The sequence below is a fragment of the Penaeus japonicus genome, unplaced genomic scaffold (genome assembly GCF_977035675.1).
Source record: "Penaeus japonicus unplaced genomic scaffold, GWHDUDI00000001_assembly GWHDUDI00000004, whole genome shotgun sequence".
NCBI classification, from domain to species: Eukaryota; Metazoa; Arthropoda; class Malacostraca; order Decapoda; family Penaeidae; genus Penaeus; species Penaeus japonicus.
This window is the reverse complement of record NW_028234406.1, coordinates 35,736,600-35,751,599: the sequence shown is the minus strand read 5'-3', so window position 1 is coordinate 35,751,599 and position 15,000 is coordinate 35,736,600. Positions and strand designations below refer to the sequence as shown.

The window sequence follows — 15,000 nt, the reverse complement described above, 5'->3', positions numbered from 1 at the left end:
ATGGGATTATGTTTGTTGCAAAGATAATTGTATAATGAAATGAAGAATGATGATAAAAAAAATATAAAAATTAGTGATATCAAAACTAAATGATAATATATTAAAATAATTATAAAAAAATAAAAATAATTAATGATAATATATTAAAAAATATAATAATAAATGATAAAATAATACTGAATATTGCATTATAAAATGATAAAATATCAGATATAATTCAATATATTTATATATAATATGGCATAATACATGCCTTATTGGCATGCTTCTGTGCCTGAATTTTCATGAACAACTGATTTTTGCATGTTTCTATTCATCAATTGGCTGAAACAATCGTAAACAACTGATTTTTGTATGCTAACCTGTCACCTTCATTCACCTGCGGTAAAAAAGCAAATGCGCAATGAGTAAGTCAAATAGAACCCGTTTGGCATTTTTTTTATTTTCGCTGTCGTAAAGAATAAACATTATTTACATACGGCCTTGTACATATTTCTATTCTATTGGAACATAAAGATCGTCATATAGAGTCATATTTGATTTGAATAAAAAAAAAAAAAAAAAAAAAAAAAAAAAAAAATCCATATATAAACATAAAAAGTATTATTTGAGTGGGTGGGAATCTAGTGATTATATGTATATGTTGTAAACACCACCACACAAGTCATAAAAAAATAAAAACGTATATATTATAATGAGATTCCACACGCTGTAGTAGTATAGGTTTTTTGGTTTAGTTTTTTATCCGAGAAATCACACTGTTTTCGACCCCTCTTCGACACTCGTTGTCATCGTAAACTACTTGAGAGCCTACCCGTTACGCGTTCAACGTAATAAAACTGGTTAACGTAAACTTACTTACTTACGTTTTTGTTTATTTTTATGTTTATTTGTTTAATTGTTTTTGTTTATTTTGGTTTGCGTTTGTGTTGGTTTGGGTGGGGTTAAGCAGGGGGGGGGGTTATTCATTTATTGGTCTATTTTGAAGTGATTGGTCAACTAAGGGATAAGTAACAGGAGAGTCAACTGTGGAGAGTGATTAAAACTTGTGATGAAAACTTATGGTTGGGATTTTGTTGGGATCATGATTGGTGGGGGGAGTTATGCTTGGGGTTAATGGATCTTGGGTGGTGATGCGGATGGGGTCTAGTTTGTGTTTAAAGGTGATGGTAGTTAAAGTCAGTGGTATTGGATGATATATTTTTGGTGGTTTATAGAAGATTGTAGAGGTAGATAGAGTAAGAGAAGTTTATGGAATGAGTATAAGGTTAGGTATGGATGATAAGATAGAGGTTTTTCAAGTAGTTAGAATGATGGAATGCTTAGTTAGAGATGTAAAGGATCGGTGGCTGCGACTTTTAGGATTTTGGTTTGTCGACTGTTTCAGTTCTAATTGGTTTTGTCAAATGATGTGTTAAATCAATTTGAAAGAATGATGATAAAGAAAGATAATATAAAGAATGTATATCAGTAATATTAACAATTATGATTGAATAACAAAAAATAATTAATAACGATAATATAAAAAAAAAATAAAATAACTAATAATGATAATACTATAATGCAATGATAAATGAAAAATGATAAAGAAATATAATAATCGTGATGAAATATAATGTAGATAATCATAGTGATGTAAATAGTAACATGCCTTAATTCCAGTGGCTTCTGTTATTAAGATGACATTTTCTGCACTGATTTTCATGAAACCTTGAAGAACTTTGTTCGACCAACAACGTACAAATCATCTTCGACCTACCATCAGTCAAAGCAGATATGCTATTGTAAAGTTATCCGCGTTTCAGATTCAAGATGTATCCAAAGTCAAAGTTTTTCATGTTGTTTTTTTTTTGTTTCGGAGGCATTTTTTTTTTTTACCATAGGGGCGGGGCGTTCATACATTGTGGCCTACATATCATCTAGGTCACTGTATATTCGTCTACCGTCATATAGGTCATATTTGACGGAAAGAAAAAAAAAAAAAAAAAAAAAAAAAAAATCCATAAATAACAAATGCATATTCTTAGACAGGAAGGTTAAGCAAACCATAAGGAACGGGGACGAGTGTCAATTTATCCTAACTGTGAGACGTCACCACATCCGTAACCAACAGGCAGGCAATAGTATTATCGAGGGCGCCTACTTGAGCCACGCCCACCTCCTCTGCTTCCGTCGACAGACCATCCTCGAGAAGCTGCCCTGAAGGATGGAAAGAAAAGAATTTCATAGAAAGTCCTTTCCTTTCTTTCGCTAAATAGTTATATTTACACTGATGCTCATTTTTTTTTCTGGCGAACTAAACGTGTGATTTTATTCTTATCTGCTCACATACAGCATAATCCCATCGTGATATTCATCATCGCTGTTATAAAGGCACGAATTCAAACACGGAGCCACTCACTTAACAGCAGAAGCCAGCAGTGCCCCTGAGCCGCCGCTAGCTCTCATCTGCAGGATCTCTCTGCTCAAAAACCGCCAAGTGTCGTCGAAGGCAATCTCGTGGCTTCTCGAAAGACTGTTGGCTAAACTTTCCTGTGAGATATACAATTTGTTATTACTATTATTACTATTACTATTATCATCATTATTATTGTTATCATTATGATTATTATCATTATTATTATCATTTTCATTACTATTGTTATCGTTATTATCATTATTGCTCTTGCTATTATCATCATCATTGTCAACATTATTACTATTGTTACTATTGTCATTATTCTTATCATTATCATTATTGTTATTTATATTATTATTATGACCATTATTATTATTATTATTATTATTATATCTATTATCATTATTATTATCATTATCATTACTATTATTATTATAATCACTACTGTCATTATCATTATCTTTATTATCATCATCATCATTAGACATTGATGATATTCTTATTATCATCATTATCATTATTATCGCTATTATCATTTTTAATATCATTATCATTATTGTTCTAATGATTTTATTATAATAGTAAGTAATATCAACATATATCATTATCACTATCATTATTATTATGATTATTATTTTTATCATAAGCATATCATCATTATCACTATCATTATCATCACCACTAGCATCGTTATGATAATAGTAATATTGATAATATTGATAATAATAATAATGATCATAATCATAGTCATAATCATAATCATTATCATGATAATGATAACAATGATGATGATAAAAGTAACAATAATGATGATAATGATAATAATAATGATAGTAACGGTAATAATGATAATGATGATAATGGATATCATCACAATTTTCATTACCATCAACATTTTCATCATTATCATCATCAACATCATCATTACTATAACTGTTTTTTTATATCCATGTGACGGTTATGATCATGTGTTCGATTATAAAAGTAGAACGTCAACTACTTACAACGGTAGAAGCTGACACGAGTCGCAGACCAGCCGTCATGGCGTCTGTCACGTGATGGTTCAGATCCTTGTTGCACTCCCATGCACTGTGCTTGAAATCAACATCGTCTTCCTTGCGTGCTTTGCTTGGCCACTGACCGATGAACTGCAGGAATCGCCAGTCACTGATGCTTCTCTTTTTCCGACCGGGTGGAAACACGACAATCTGAGTGGAGGAAAATGGTTAATTTCCACTCGGTTGGTTCCTTATATTGCGGTAAAAGCAGGAGAGTCTTGAGTGAGTGAGTAATAAGATGTAATCTACCACTCCGTTGAATCCTTATGATAGGTTAAAAGCAGGAGAGTCTTGAGTGAATGAATAGTAAGATTTAATCTACCACTCCGCTGAATCCTTATAATAGGTTAAAAGCAGGAGAGTCTTGAGTGAGTGAGTAACAAGATGTAATCTACCACTCCGCTGAATCCTTATAATAGGTTAAAAGCAGGAGAGTCTTGAGTGAATGAATAGTAAGATTTAATCTACCACTCCGCTGAATCCTTATAATAGGTTAAAAGCAGGAGAGTCTTGAGTGAATGAATAGTAAGATTTAATCTACCACTCCGCTGAATCCTTATAATAGGTTAAAAGCAGGTGAGTCTTGATTGTAATAAAAAGTAAAATTGAATCTATTTACCTGATTGGCATTCTGTGTATTGGCGTTGGCGTCTACGTTGTTGTTCGATATGGCGTTGTTGTCGTTCAGATTGTTGTTGTCGTTGTTGTTGTTTATGTTGTTGTTGACATTAAGGACGAGAGACAGCACGCCGGTGACGAAGCTAAGGAAGCTGAAGGCGTTATGACCCGAGAGGATCCCTCCGGCGGCGACGCACTTCCGTTTCGTCTTCTTCCCTGGCATGTACATCACCGGGATGTTGCTCTGCCTCCTCTCGCGTCCCTGGGGGCGCCCCTGATCCTTCTCTTCCGTTTGTTCTCCTCCCTTTTCTTGTCTCGCCAACACTCCAGCTTCGCTTGGGTTGTGCCCACGAGTTGTCCAAGTTCTTTCTTGGGGGACAAATGTATCATTTCGTTCTTGCACTCCACTGGCACTTGCATTTCTCCGCAGTTTGGCTTTTGGATTGACCCTCCTCACTTCGCTGCACAAAATCGTCACACAGGCAACTGACGCCGCGTCTGGACTTGACCAGCTTTCATCCTTGGCCTTTCTAATAGTATCTGGGACATGACTCGCCTCTCTGATACTGCCTTTAGGATTTAAGAAACATTTCTTGTCGAGCACTTCGCCCATGTCTATTGTTGAGGGTGTTTCAGTGAGGAACTTCCAATTATTAAGATGCTGCTGAAGGATGACCTCGAGATCGTAGGCAAGAGCGTGATAGGCCACTTCCTGTGCATCTTCCAGGAGGCTACCTCGAGCCGCCCACACTGGAGCAACCATAGCAATCAGGAACACCACAGCGCTGCCCATTTGTCCTTGTCAGTCGATGCCGTAGATTAACATCGATATTTTTTCTTTTTCCAAAGTTCTAATGTTTTTTTCAACAATTCACATTGCTTCTGTTGCGATATGCAATTAACAAACTCAACACAAAATATAGTTCTACTTAATAAGTGATGTAATCAGCCTGCTCTTAGTTGCCAGGGCTGATCAAAGGTGATGGTGTGTGTAAGGCTGGCGGGAAACTGAGGCGGCAGCACCTCCTGTCTACGCCCGACGCGACGCCCCGAGCGACACTCGCTCCAGCGCCAGCGTAGAGCCCACACTCCCGCGCGTCGCACCATATTACAGGTACTGTACGCAAGTTTGTTTATTATTAAGTCTGTCCTTAGAAGGGCGTACACAAAACCTATGATATTTTGTTATAAAGATATATCCGTATTTGTAACATTTACTTTCATAGTTTTGTCAGTAATGCAGTGGGTATGATAAGTGAGATGAATATATCAATATACATGATATAAGGATACATGGTGATGCACAACTGTAAAAGTGTCCGTAATTCCAACAGATTCGCCAAGGCCTCAGCGCTGAGGAGAATGCAGGCAAAACATAAAAGTACAGAAGGCAGTTGACTACAATAAACCGACACTGGTGTTCAGTTTCGCATGTAACACGGCAATATGTTTGCTATTTTCTGTGTACTGTTCCTTACAACGCCAGAGCTGATTTCTGCCCCAGCGTCACATTCTGTACTTGATGAAGTAGCCTTTAAGACGCTTGGCTTTGAGTTCGAGATGCTGCTCAAGAACCACTTGCGAGACTGGCGCTTCCTGACGGAGACGCCGACGGAGATGGACATGGGCGAATTCTTTTCCAAAAGAAACTTTATATCTCGGTCGAATACTACGTCTCCTGAAGACTTGAAGAACGACACACGTAATCCAGACCAGATGAAGAAACACATTAGCATTAATTCTCCGGGAAATAATCTTAAGGATTCGGAAGTCAGTCCACGCGAAGAAAGCGACCTCATAGATTTTAGCGAGCAAGACCACATGGCAGCCAACATACCGCCAGATCTGAACACTGTAAGCGGAGCGAGCGGACCAACACGTAAACCCGACAGCAACGCCATCGAGGTATCTGAGAGGAGCGGGAGAGGAGCGAGGGATGCTGGGATCCCTGTCATCTACATGCCTGGGAAGAAAAAGAAAAGGAAATGTTCTCAGGTGAGCGGTCTCTTGGCGGGGTTCAACACCTTCAATTACCTCACCTTCGTCACGGGTGTCATTACTCTCGTCGTCAACGCTAACAACAACATCAACAACAACAACAATAATAACAATCTGAATAATAACAACGATATCTCGAACAACAATGTCAACGCTAATACCAACACTCAGAATGCTAATCAGGTGAGTGATGTGTCCCTCTATTTTAGTATCGAGTAACTTAAATTAGAAATTCCTTTGTAATGATGATAGTATTTAAGATATTATAAAATAATATCATTGTCTTCTTTTGGAGAAATCGGGTAAAGTCTCCGGAAATGACGCGCCGTGTTACACACAAGGATGATCATATGCCAGCGAACGTGGAATTTAGGTTTATAAAAGAGGATTATAGTGATCTAAAATAACATCCTGCACTTACGTTATGACATGTATATATATCAGATTCTATCAGATCCTTGTAATATACTTCTTCCACAGGTTGTTATCTTCCCACCTGGCAGGAAGCGTCGCTCTATCGCAGACTGGCTCCTGCAGGTGTTAAACCTTCCGTCAGTCAAAGGAGCGAAGACGCCTTCTGCCACGCCTCCTACTGTGTCCAAAGGCAGCTGGTGTGGCGCGGCAGAGGCGGCGACGGTGGCGCTGCAGCTGTTCGATTCTTGGGTCCAGGTATTGGTCTTTCCTTTGCCAGAGTTAATATAATGAAGCTATGAAAATACTGATCAGCTATTTGTACTTGAACAGCAGTCACGTTGCACGTTCGGTAAATTCCTTTATATTTACCCGCACTGTATTCGCACCCGCAGCATTTCTATTACATTTATTCATATTTCTATTTACTCTATCGTTTATTAAACCGAACATAATCCCAATAGGCGAGCTCGGGCGTGAGCGGCGAGTGCGGGTGGGCGGAGTATTGCTTCCTCCTGCATAACCTCGGTCGCAGGGAGGGCGTGTCGGCCGCGCTCTTCAATCCGGCCAGGTGACTGCGCAGGGAGGAGGGGGAGGGGGAGGGGGGGTACTGTTATTCGGCTGAAGGGGGTTGGGGATGGATGTGAAGGGGGGAGGAGGGGCGGGAGGAAGATCGGAGGATCATGTTATATATACATATAATATATATGTATATATATATGTATATATATGTATATATATATATGTATATAATATACACATATATATATATGTATATATATGTTATATATGTATATATATATATATATATATATATATATATATATATATATATATATATATATATATTCACATGTATATCATATATAAATTGCACACACACACACACAGGTGTATAGATAGAGGAATAAACGCCTCCATTATTGGCAAGTGACGATAATCTTTATCTTCCAGAACCTTCTCGACGCTCGTGGCGCCAGCGTGGGTCGCCAGCTCCGCCTCCTGCTTCCTCCAGCGCGCCAAATGTCGGATCGTATGACCTGTGCTAAAAGAATGCTCCTCATGGTAAATCATTTATACATTACTCTCATTCATTGTCATTCATTTGTCGAACATTGTAAATATATGTATTTAAGAACGGCTTTATGTTATTTGCACTTTCCCGGTTTGAATAAAGTATACCAGTTTTTAAAACGTGAGACACACAATGACACCCTGTCATCTCAGTTCTAAGACTGAGCATATGACAAGAAATTATAAGAATTTGGATAAATATAGACAAGATCAATATAACTACTAAACCTAAATGTAAATTATATATATACATATACTGTATATGTATTTATATATATGTATATATATACATAATATATATTTTTTTGTTTTATTTTTGTTTTTTAGGGGGTAAGTATGTCTGTGTTTAGGTCAAGGAAACTCGTTTGCTTTTTTCATCCCTATATTCATTTCAGCATAAACGCTCTGATACAAAATATGTCCAAATATAACAACGTCATCTACATAACAACGGTTTGCATATTACAAATAGCAAAGATTAAGACAAATAAGATACACAAATACCATTGTCATTATTTCTTAACTTCAAAATAACAATTACGATAACAAAATAACATCTAAGAAAGTTATCCTCACTCCATTTTGCAGAGGATAATGCAAACATTGTACTTTCACATTTGAAAAAAAATCTAAATATCAGTATTTAGGCGAGAAGGAACTTATATCAGTAGAAAGTATGTATATGTATGACTTTGTGTTGATGTGCATATGTATCTGTATAACGTATGTTTATAAATGTGTATCTCTGTATATGTATGTGTATATATGTCTGTATGTATGTATATGTATATGTATGCATATATGTATATATGCATAAGTATAAGTATATGTATGTGTATGTATATCTATAGGAGTGTGCACTGCATTGCACTGCTGCAGTTAGAGTCGGATGCATCTGCCGTTCTCGTCAAGTCGTACTTGTCCCCTTGCCACCATCTCCATTGCCCTAAAATAATAGTAATTATATTAACAAATGATATGTGATCACACAATCAAATTCGCATCATTATTTCCCAACACATACAAAACACACAAAACATGCACGCACGCACGCACACACTTCTAATTCAGAAACTCCAACTTGGCAACTCATGCAGCAACTGACCTCGGGAAAGCTTTGTGCTCAGCTGTCTTGATCCTCTCCACAAGCTCATCCTCTGTGTCTCCCACTAACACTGGCACGGCCTCCTGAGTGACTACGGCGCCGCAATCAACTTCCTCCTGATAGTATAAGCATTATATAAATTATTAGTGTATAAAGATTTTGACTTTATCTATAAGATAAATGTTAAAATGTTAGAAGAAAAAAAACTACAAATCCCTTGATATAAGATGACTTCAATAAGTTATGAGCGAGACAACCACAAGGAAGACAACCAAGCACTTACGGAGACGAAATGCACAGTGCAGCCCGTGAGTGTCACCCCGGCCTCTAGCGCTTGCCTCTGGGCGTGCATGCCCTTGAAGGACGGCAGGAGAGATGGGTGGATATTGAGGAGACGCCCCTGCCATCTTCTCACGAACTCGCCCGTCAGGATGCGCATGAATCCGGCCAGGCAGATGAGCTCGATGCCTGCCTCCTCCAGCGCCTGCGTCAGAGCTGCGTCGAATTCTTGTCGAGACTTGTAGTTCTTGTGGGAAATCACCTGAAGTGAAAAAGAGAAAAATGGAGATGAAATATAACTCTACTGGGCCTCGTATGTTTGCAGAAGAAATGGAAAGTTTAATCTGAAATACTATCTTACCTTGGTAGCTACGCCAGCATCCTGGGCTCGTTGTAGCCCCTTCACGCCCGCCACGTTGCTTATTACAAGCGCGATCTGGGCTGAGCTCAGCCCGGAGCGAGTGTGATCCAACAGGGCCTATAAAGATGTAAACACTTATTTATATCACACTCCCTTGCTATGAGTATATCTAAAAGGCATGAATACATTACATAAATTCGTATCCAACAATGATTTTAAAATGGAGAAATTACAACACAACCAAAGGAAGAACAAGGGAACAGACAATTATTTGTAGGCGTGTTTGCTGAAGAAGCAATAACGCGCAAGGTCCTTCAGCATAGTCGTATGTTCCACTGCTCTTCCCGCCGTTGGCTTGTTTACAGCCATAAGGCATTACAACATCGCCACTACTCATCTACTTCTACAAGGGACGAGTACCTGTAGGTTTGTTCCCGAGCCAGAGATGAGAACCGCTACTTTCTTTCGGGGCGCTGTGAGTGAGGGGCATCGGGCGAGCAGGGAAGACGCCCCTTCACGTAGCACGTCCTCGAGGCCCTCCAGAAGCACGCGCGGGGATCCTGGGGGCCGTTGGAGATACATGTGAAACAAGGACGGAGGATGAAGGAGTAGGTGGTGAGGGAAGCGAGAGTGAGCATGTATGATGCGATGGAAGGGGAGGTGGGAGAGAGACAATGGAGGGTTGAAGTGGTACATACGGTAAAAAGGAGGTAGAGGGATCGCAACAGTGCATATCCTTGTGATAAAAGTAGACCAGGATAATAAGGTAATAATCATGAAAAGGCCAGACAAATACAGAATTATTGTGAATAAAAGGAAACGATGTAATAATCTATCTCAGTAGATACTTGCAATCTAAATATTAAACGTGACCTTTCCATTACCTTGCACATGTGGCCGCAGTGCCCCAACGACCTGTCCTTCGGGTAAAAGCTTCATGACTGCATCCAGGCCACTCGGCGCTACCACTAACACCATACCTAGGCCACAGTTGAATGTCCTGGCCATTTCACTCGAACTTACACCTGAACACAAGCAAAACTCAATTAACGCTTCCTGGAACTTATATCTAAATCTATACATATGAAAAAACTAATGCTTTAGGAACTATCATCTGGAGTATATGATTACTGATTTTAAATATATATATATTTTTTTCACTAGTTGAGATTCCCGATACAAATGAAATTATATTATATAAAAAACATCAACACTAACCATGAGCTGAGAGCCACTGGAACACGGGCTGGACGGACCAGCGGCGGGCGTGCAGGGTGGCCGCGAGTTGCTCCGGCAGAACCCGCGGCAAGTTCTCCGTGAGACCGCCGCCCGTTATGTGTGCCGCAGCCTTCACCAGGCCGCTCCGCAAGGCTGCCAGGATCAATCGCGGGTAGAGCCTGGTGGGCTTGAGGAGCTCCGAACCTGACAAGGAGTTGAGAGGGATCATGCAAGATGGTACAAAAGATTGGGTTACGTATATAGGACTTTTCTTTCTAATACTGGCTGTACTAAGTGGTTTGGTGGACAAAGACAGATACAGACACAGACACACACAGACACAGACACACACACATAGATTTCGTAGGGTGTAGAAGTTTTAAAAACCTCCTCACCGACTCACCCAGACTATTGGTCGGACAGAAAGGCGCTGGATCAGAATATAACAAGTTGGTAGCTTCGACTATCCGCCTGACGAGACTGAAGCCGTTGCTATGGAGACCAGAGGACGCCAGACCGACGAGGACGTCACCGTCGGCGATGTCGCTCATTCGGGGTAAAAGCTTATTCCTCTCTACGGCACCGACGGTGAAACCCGCGAGGTCGTACTCGCCGGGGGAGTAGAGGCCGGGCATCTCGGCTGTCTCGCCTCCTGGACGGGGATACTGGCATGAGATTCTGGCACGTATGCATAGTTTTCATGGAACTGCATTAATGCTATATAATGACTAAGGTCGAAAATATACATAGGGAATGTAGATAGCTTACCCCAAGCTTAATAATAATAGTCGTAATTATGAAATTGCATCAAGCCCCAATAAAATAGGACCTGTCAACAGACATGAAGAAAAGCAAGAACATTGAAAACCGACGAAAGACAAGGCTTAAAATCCATTACAAACCAAATACACTGATCTACCTACATACCTATGAGAGCACAGCCAGCGAGGGAACAGCCCTTAGCCACGCCCTTCACCACACTGGCTGCCACGCCCACCTCCAGCTGCCCGGTGGCGAAGTAGTCGAGGAAGAAGAGCGGCTCCGCACCATGGACGAGGACATCGTTCACGCACATGGCAACCAAGTCCTGCCCCACCGTGTCATGCATGCCGGCTGCCTGCGCCACCTGAACGGCATGTGTTTCGGTCTCTTAAACTATTTAAATACTGAGATGAGCTACATCAAAATGAATGCCACCTTCCCGATGAACTAGTCAAAAAATGTAAAGCGTACTAATTTTTGCCAAACTTTATGACTTTCTCATCTTTGATCATTGTGGTGATACTAATCAGCGTAAATACCCAACGCGACAAGAGCTCGGACCTTGAGCTTGGTGCCCACACCGTCCGTGCCAGACACAAGCAACGGGTCCTGGTAGCCGGCCGCCTTCACGTCGAACAGGCCGCCGAAGGAACCCAGGCCGCCCACCACTCCAGGACGAGAGGTGGCGGCGGCTACGTCCTTGATGGCAGCGACGAGGGCGTCCCCAGCCTCGATGTCCACGCCGCTGTCTTTGTAGGTCACGCCACCTTGGGACACGGCGTTCCTGCAGCAAGATCGGTGTTGTTGTGAGAGTTCACGGGGTACAACAACGCAGACGCCTATTCGACTCGTCGGGGAATTGGTTTTCCATTTAGCCATCTTGAAGGCAAGATAGAAAGCTTGTACTGTGCGACTTTGTGTTAATTATTATTGGACATCCAACGAAAAAACAAAGCAAACTGATTATCTTTCCGACTTGATCTTCCATTAATGAAATTAAAAACGTTGGCTTAGGAAAGGCTGGACTTCTATAGCAAATGAACCGGTTAACAAATCTTATTTACATTCGGCAATAAATGTTCTAATATTGACATTTATGAGAAGATTGAATCCCATATTATGCAGTCTCAGATGTCACGGATGCCACCAACAGGCTTAGCAAATTTTGAATTTCTATACATGGGGTAAGAAATGTACTCCTTGGATTTCAAAATGAAAACACATGTCAGACATCACACACATATATTATCAAAATAACAAATCGGTCACTCAGCTGACCTAGTTATGGCCTTAGCGGCGATGTCTCTCCTGTAGAACACTCCATCGAAATGAATCTTGCCAGCGGCGGCCGCGGCCTTCGTTGCGGCTGCGGCGAGGCTGCGATCGGTGACGGTGACGGCGAGGACCCGGCCGCCGGAGGTGACCAAAGCGTCCCCGTCGAGCTTCGTCCCGGCGTGGTAGACCCGGATGGAGGCATCGGCCTTCGTCACCTCCTCGGTACCTGCAAGAGCGAAAATAAATTCGTATGAATCATTACTCGAAAGACATTTGAATAACGTTAATAAATACGTGAGTATTCTCGTTGGGAACCCTTGTTCATAGAACACCTGTAATGGAGCAAACAAACAGGTAATAACCAGCTTATTTCGCACCATACAAAATGAATGTTTGAATAAAATATGAATGTATACTATGAGTGATGACCCAAAGTGAAAAATAAACAAATACTTTTGCACAAACGATGTACTACGGGAGTGATTCCACGAACCTGTTATGACTTTTCCCTTTGGGTAAGAGCCCGGGTAACCTCCGCTCACGAGACACACGGCGACGCTGCTCATCTCCTCGTCAAATTTCACGGCCACGTTCGCCAGACGACCCTCGACACAGCCCTGGAATGGTGTGTTGTGCTTGTTAATTAGGATTATTATTTTTTTAAATAAACAAATTCATTATCTACGTATCTATCTATATGAGCACACACACACACACACACACACACACACACACACACACACACACACACACACACACACACACACACACACACACACACACAGAGGCGTGTACGTGTATTAAGTGTTTGTGTTATAATATGAATCCGCAGGGGACTGCCGGATACATATTATGCAAAAACATGCCATCCCCATTCCCTAACTTCTATGCCTCTCGCTTAATAAAACCGATTTGTAAAATATTCCCAGATAAAATAGAAATTACGTATGTAAACAAAATAAGAAGAGAAACAAAATCATTCTACTTACCATGACGACCTCATAAAGGTCAGACCGTAGAAGAGGGAGGATGACCTGAGTTTCCGGGTCACCGAAGCGACAGTTGAACTCGAGAACTTGAGGGCCTGATGACGTCATCATCAAACCGGCGTAGAGGACTCCTGACGTGGATATAATAATATATATATAATTTCATAGTTTACTCCCAAGATCACAAAACACACACACTCACACATATATCCACATCTACATACACATGTATATATATATACACATGAACACACACACGCTCGCTCACACAACACACACAGACACACACACACACACACACACAAAAAAAAAAAAAACTGAGCTGTAACGTACCCACGAAGGGTGTCCCTTCCTTCCGGAGCCCGTCTACTGTCCTCTGGAGAACAGTTTCCCTGATGGTATCCAACTGCTGCTGCGTGACCAAGGGGCAGGGGCAGTAGGCACCCATCCCGCCCGTATTGGGTCCCTGGTCACCTTCCTTCAAGCGCTTGTGATCCTGTGCAGGCGGCATGACTGAGATGCTGGTTCCGTCCGTGAAACACAGGACCTAGAGTGAGAGAGAGATATAGTAAAGGTAAAATAATGTTGTATTATTACCAAGAGATATCTAGAAACTTGCTGTTCTATTTTTTGCCCTGAGTTGTTGCATGCTATAATAAAAGAGCTCAAAAAGTACATATATATATATAAATATATATATATATATATATATATATATATATAATATATATATTTATATATATTATAATATATAATATATTATATATATATATATATATATATATATATATTATATATATAATATATATACATATATATATATGTATATATGTATATATATCTATATATATGTATATATGTGTATATATATGTATTTATATGTATATATATGTATATATATGTAAATATATATGTATATATATGTATATATAAGTATATATATATATATATATATGTATATTTCTTTATCTATCTACCTATCGATCTTCCTATATACAATAAAGTTCAGCCCTGTTACAACATCAAATGAGAACCAAACACACAAAGCGACCACAAAAGGACCCGAGGCGACTCACCGACACTTCCTCGCCCTGCAGGAGTTCCTCCACCACCAGCGTGTCACCAGCGACGCCGAAGCTGCTGCTGACGGTGTCGACGGCCTCGAGGGCTTCCGAGACGGAGGTGGTCACCACCACGCCCTTCCCTGCCGCTAGTCCGGACGCCTTGACTACGTAGCCACACCAGGACTCACTGCGAGGGAAAATAAGCAATGGAAGCGAAATCATAGTGATCCTACGCTTGCTCTTTATAAAATAATAATGATAATGATGATAACAACAATAATTATAACAGTACATGTAATAAAAGATTACAACAATAATAATGATAATATCAATAACAACAATCTACACATTGATAACAACAATGATATACACATTGACAACAACAATCAC

The 15,000-nt window shown here is 40.3% G+C and overlaps 3 protein-coding genes across 3 annotated transcripts in view; 1 reads left to right on the top strand and 2 right to left on the bottom strand.

The window, feature by feature from the left end:
• LOC122250579 (uncharacterized) overlaps positions 1-5,062 on the bottom strand; it is a 5,152-nt gene extending 90 nt beyond the window's left edge. The window contains exons 1-6 of the mRNA XM_086535824.1: positions 4,076-5,062; positions 3,403-3,606; positions 2,407-2,532; positions 2,144-2,194; positions 480-500; positions 363-379 (exon numbers count right to left, since the gene is read on the bottom strand). Of these exons, the coding sequence (XP_086391950.1) occupies positions 363-379; positions 480-500; positions 2,144-2,194; positions 2,407-2,532; positions 3,403-3,606; positions 4,076-4,867 (1,211 nt within the window). The 5' untranslated portion in view covers positions 4,868-5,062. The remainder of the gene's footprint in view (positions 1-362; positions 380-479; positions 501-2,143; positions 2,195-2,406; positions 2,533-3,402; positions 3,607-4,075) is intronic.
• Position 5,063: 1 nt separating this feature from the next.
• Positions 5,064-7,620, top strand: LOC122250580 (uncharacterized). The gene is made up of 5 exons (XM_043012062.2): positions 5,064-5,188; positions 5,409-6,255; positions 6,553-6,741; positions 6,948-7,054; positions 7,438-7,620. Exons 2-5 carry the CDS (start codon positions 5,521-5,523, stop codon positions 7,520-7,522), a joined length of 1,116 nt encoding a protein of 371 aa, XP_042867996.2. The 5' UTR covers positions 5,064-5,188; positions 5,409-5,520; the 3' UTR covers positions 7,523-7,620.
• A 301-nt stretch (positions 7,621-7,921) lies between these two features.
• The window catches only part of Gart (trifunctional purine biosynthetic protein adenosine-3 Gart), an 8,828-nt gene continuing 1,749 nt past the window's right edge, over positions 7,922-15,000 (bottom strand). Inside the window, exons 5-19 of the mRNA XM_043012063.2 lie at positions 14,623-14,797; positions 13,880-14,093; positions 13,547-13,677; positions 13,051-13,174; positions 12,561-12,783; positions 11,844-12,066; positions 11,448-11,646; positions 10,924-11,172; positions 10,521-10,724; positions 10,187-10,327; positions 9,723-9,862; positions 9,303-9,419; positions 8,946-9,203; positions 8,663-8,778; positions 7,922-8,503 (exon numbers count right to left, since the gene is read on the bottom strand). Of these exons, the coding sequence (XP_042867997.2) occupies positions 8,437-8,503; positions 8,663-8,778; positions 8,946-9,203; positions 9,303-9,419; positions 9,723-9,862; positions 10,187-10,327; positions 10,521-10,724; positions 10,924-11,172; positions 11,448-11,646; positions 11,844-12,066; positions 12,561-12,783; positions 13,051-13,174; positions 13,547-13,677; positions 13,880-14,093; positions 14,623-14,797 (2,581 nt within the window). The 3' untranslated portion in view covers positions 7,922-8,436. The remainder of the gene's footprint in view (positions 8,504-8,662; positions 8,779-8,945; positions 9,204-9,302; positions 9,420-9,722; positions 9,863-10,186; positions 10,328-10,520; positions 10,725-10,923; positions 11,173-11,447; positions 11,647-11,843; positions 12,067-12,560; positions 12,784-13,050; positions 13,175-13,546; positions 13,678-13,879; positions 14,094-14,622; positions 14,798-15,000) is intronic.

Coding starts and splice junctions, on each gene's coding strand:
- LOC122250580 (XM_043012062.2), top strand. CDS start 5,521: ATGTTTGCTATTTTCTGTGTACTGTTCCTTACAACGCCAGAGCTGATT. Junction 6,256..6,552: donor ACACTCAGAATGCTAATCAG/GTGAGTGATGTG, acceptor CTTCTTCCACAG/GTTGTTATCTTCCCACCTGG. Junction 7,055..7,437: donor GCGCTCTTCAATCCGGCCAG/GTGACTGCGCAG, acceptor TTTATCTTCCAG/AACCTTCTCGACGCTCGTGG.